The sequence below is a fragment of the Echinops telfairi genome, unplaced genomic scaffold (assembly GCF_000313985.2).
Source record: "Echinops telfairi isolate 266 unplaced genomic scaffold, ASM31398v2 ScPeMD7_28;HRSCAF=97, whole genome shotgun sequence".
Taxonomy (NCBI): domain Eukaryota; kingdom Metazoa; phylum Chordata; class Mammalia; order Afrosoricida; family Tenrecidae; genus Echinops; species Echinops telfairi.
Window position 1 is genome coordinate 2373365 of NW_022103925.1, and position 1543 is coordinate 2374907.

The 1543-nt window shown below is 62.3% G+C and overlaps 1 protein-coding gene across 1 annotated transcript in view; it reads left to right on the top strand.

Annotated features, from left to right (window-relative positions):
* Window positions 1-1543, top strand: part of ZFYVE28 (zinc finger FYVE-type containing 28) — a 105245-nt gene that overhangs the window by 64700 nt on the left and 39002 nt on the right. Inside the window, exon 3 of the mRNA XM_045289469.1 lies at window positions 1125-1327. Coding sequence (XP_045145404.1) covers window positions 1125-1327 — 203 coding nt within the window. The remainder of the gene's footprint in view (window positions 1-1124; window positions 1328-1543) is intronic.

Here is a 1543-nt window from a genome sequence, read left to right on the forward strand (position 1 = left end):
TCGGAAGCCCCAGGGACAGTTCTGTCCGTCCCATAGGGCTGTGCTGGCTGCCCTGCACCCGGTCGCTGCTTCGACTCGCTGGCAGTGAGTTTGGCTTGGTTTTCCTGGGTCTGGGTAGACTGGAGCGGCCAGCCTTCTGCTGGAGAGGGAAGTGCTTGTTGGTGGGCACCGCCCGGTGGATTTCTAACTCCTGTTAACCCCACGTGAGAGATCAGAAGGGCCCCTGAGCGCTTTCCAGGCTGTGTGCTCCTTAGAAGCAAGGATGGCGAGACTTGGTCTTATGTACTTTAGACATATTGCCAGGAGAGACCAGTTCCTGAAGTGAGGCAGCAGCTATCGTGGTAAAGTAGGGGACACCAAAGAGATGGACTGGCAGTGGCCGCAACCGTGGGCTCAAACGCAGGGAGGTGTTTCCTTCAGCTGCAAATAGAATGGCTTTCCATCAGGGATGACTGGTGGGCCCCTCAGAACAACAAGCCTTTGCGGGAGTGGATCACCAGGTCCTTCACCTGCTGGGTGGTTCAAATCGCCGACTGGTAGCGGCTGAATGGCACGGGGCCTTGTTAGCACAGGACTTGGCCTATCCGGCATCTGCGGAAGCGGTTCTCCGCAGCAGGAGATCCACAGTGGGCAGTGGCCGCTTGCCCTCCCCCGCAGCCTTGACCACAGGGAGTTCATGCCCATGCGGGGACACCAGGGTGCGCCGTGCCCACCCCAGGTTATCTCACAGTGATCCCCATGTATATCTTCAGCTCCATCTCCATTAGCGAGCACCCTGCCCCAGGGGCGGAGCCAGTCCTCCGAGGCTCCTCCCCTTGGCGAACTTGGTGGTGAAGGGGAGCGTGGTTGGGCTGTGAGGGTATCTTCCCGCTCCTCACCCGAGGGGTGTACCCCATTCCTCTGCACGCCTGGGGTTCCCCCACCGCTGTCCTGGTTGTTTGTGGGTGCCTACTCCATTAAGCCTCAGTTTCCCCTCTGTAGAGCGGAGCCCCAGGGCACTGGTCGGCTGTGGGGAGCTGAGAGAGGACGCCTGGCCTGAGCAGGTGGACATGGCTCCCCGCAGGGACCTGGGCTCTGTCACCTGCCTCTGACATGCCCCCTCCAACTCCCCCATCCCCCCGCAGTGCCTGGCCGCTGGCTCCATCATCATGAACCGGGAGCTGGAGAGCATGGCCATGCGGCCGCTGGCCAAAGAGCTGACCCGCAGCCTAGAGGACGTGCGGAGCACCCTGCGCGACCAGGCGCTGCGTGACCTCAGCGCCTACACCGAGAAGATGCGGGAGGCGCTGCGCCACTTTGACGTCCTGTTCGCCGAGTTCGAGCTCAGGTGGGCATCCTGCCAGGGCCTCTAGCGGGCGAGGGAGCAGACCCAAGGCTAAAGAACACCCCGGCATCCAGCCCACCCCACCCCCACCCCCTTGCCACCTCTGCTCCTCTGGCCCAGATCCCCACCTCTGCCCCTCCCATCTCACCCCAGAACTTCCTGCCAGAAGCAGTCAGTCCCAATGGTCACTGGCCAGAGCTGCATGCTGGTCTCCACGTC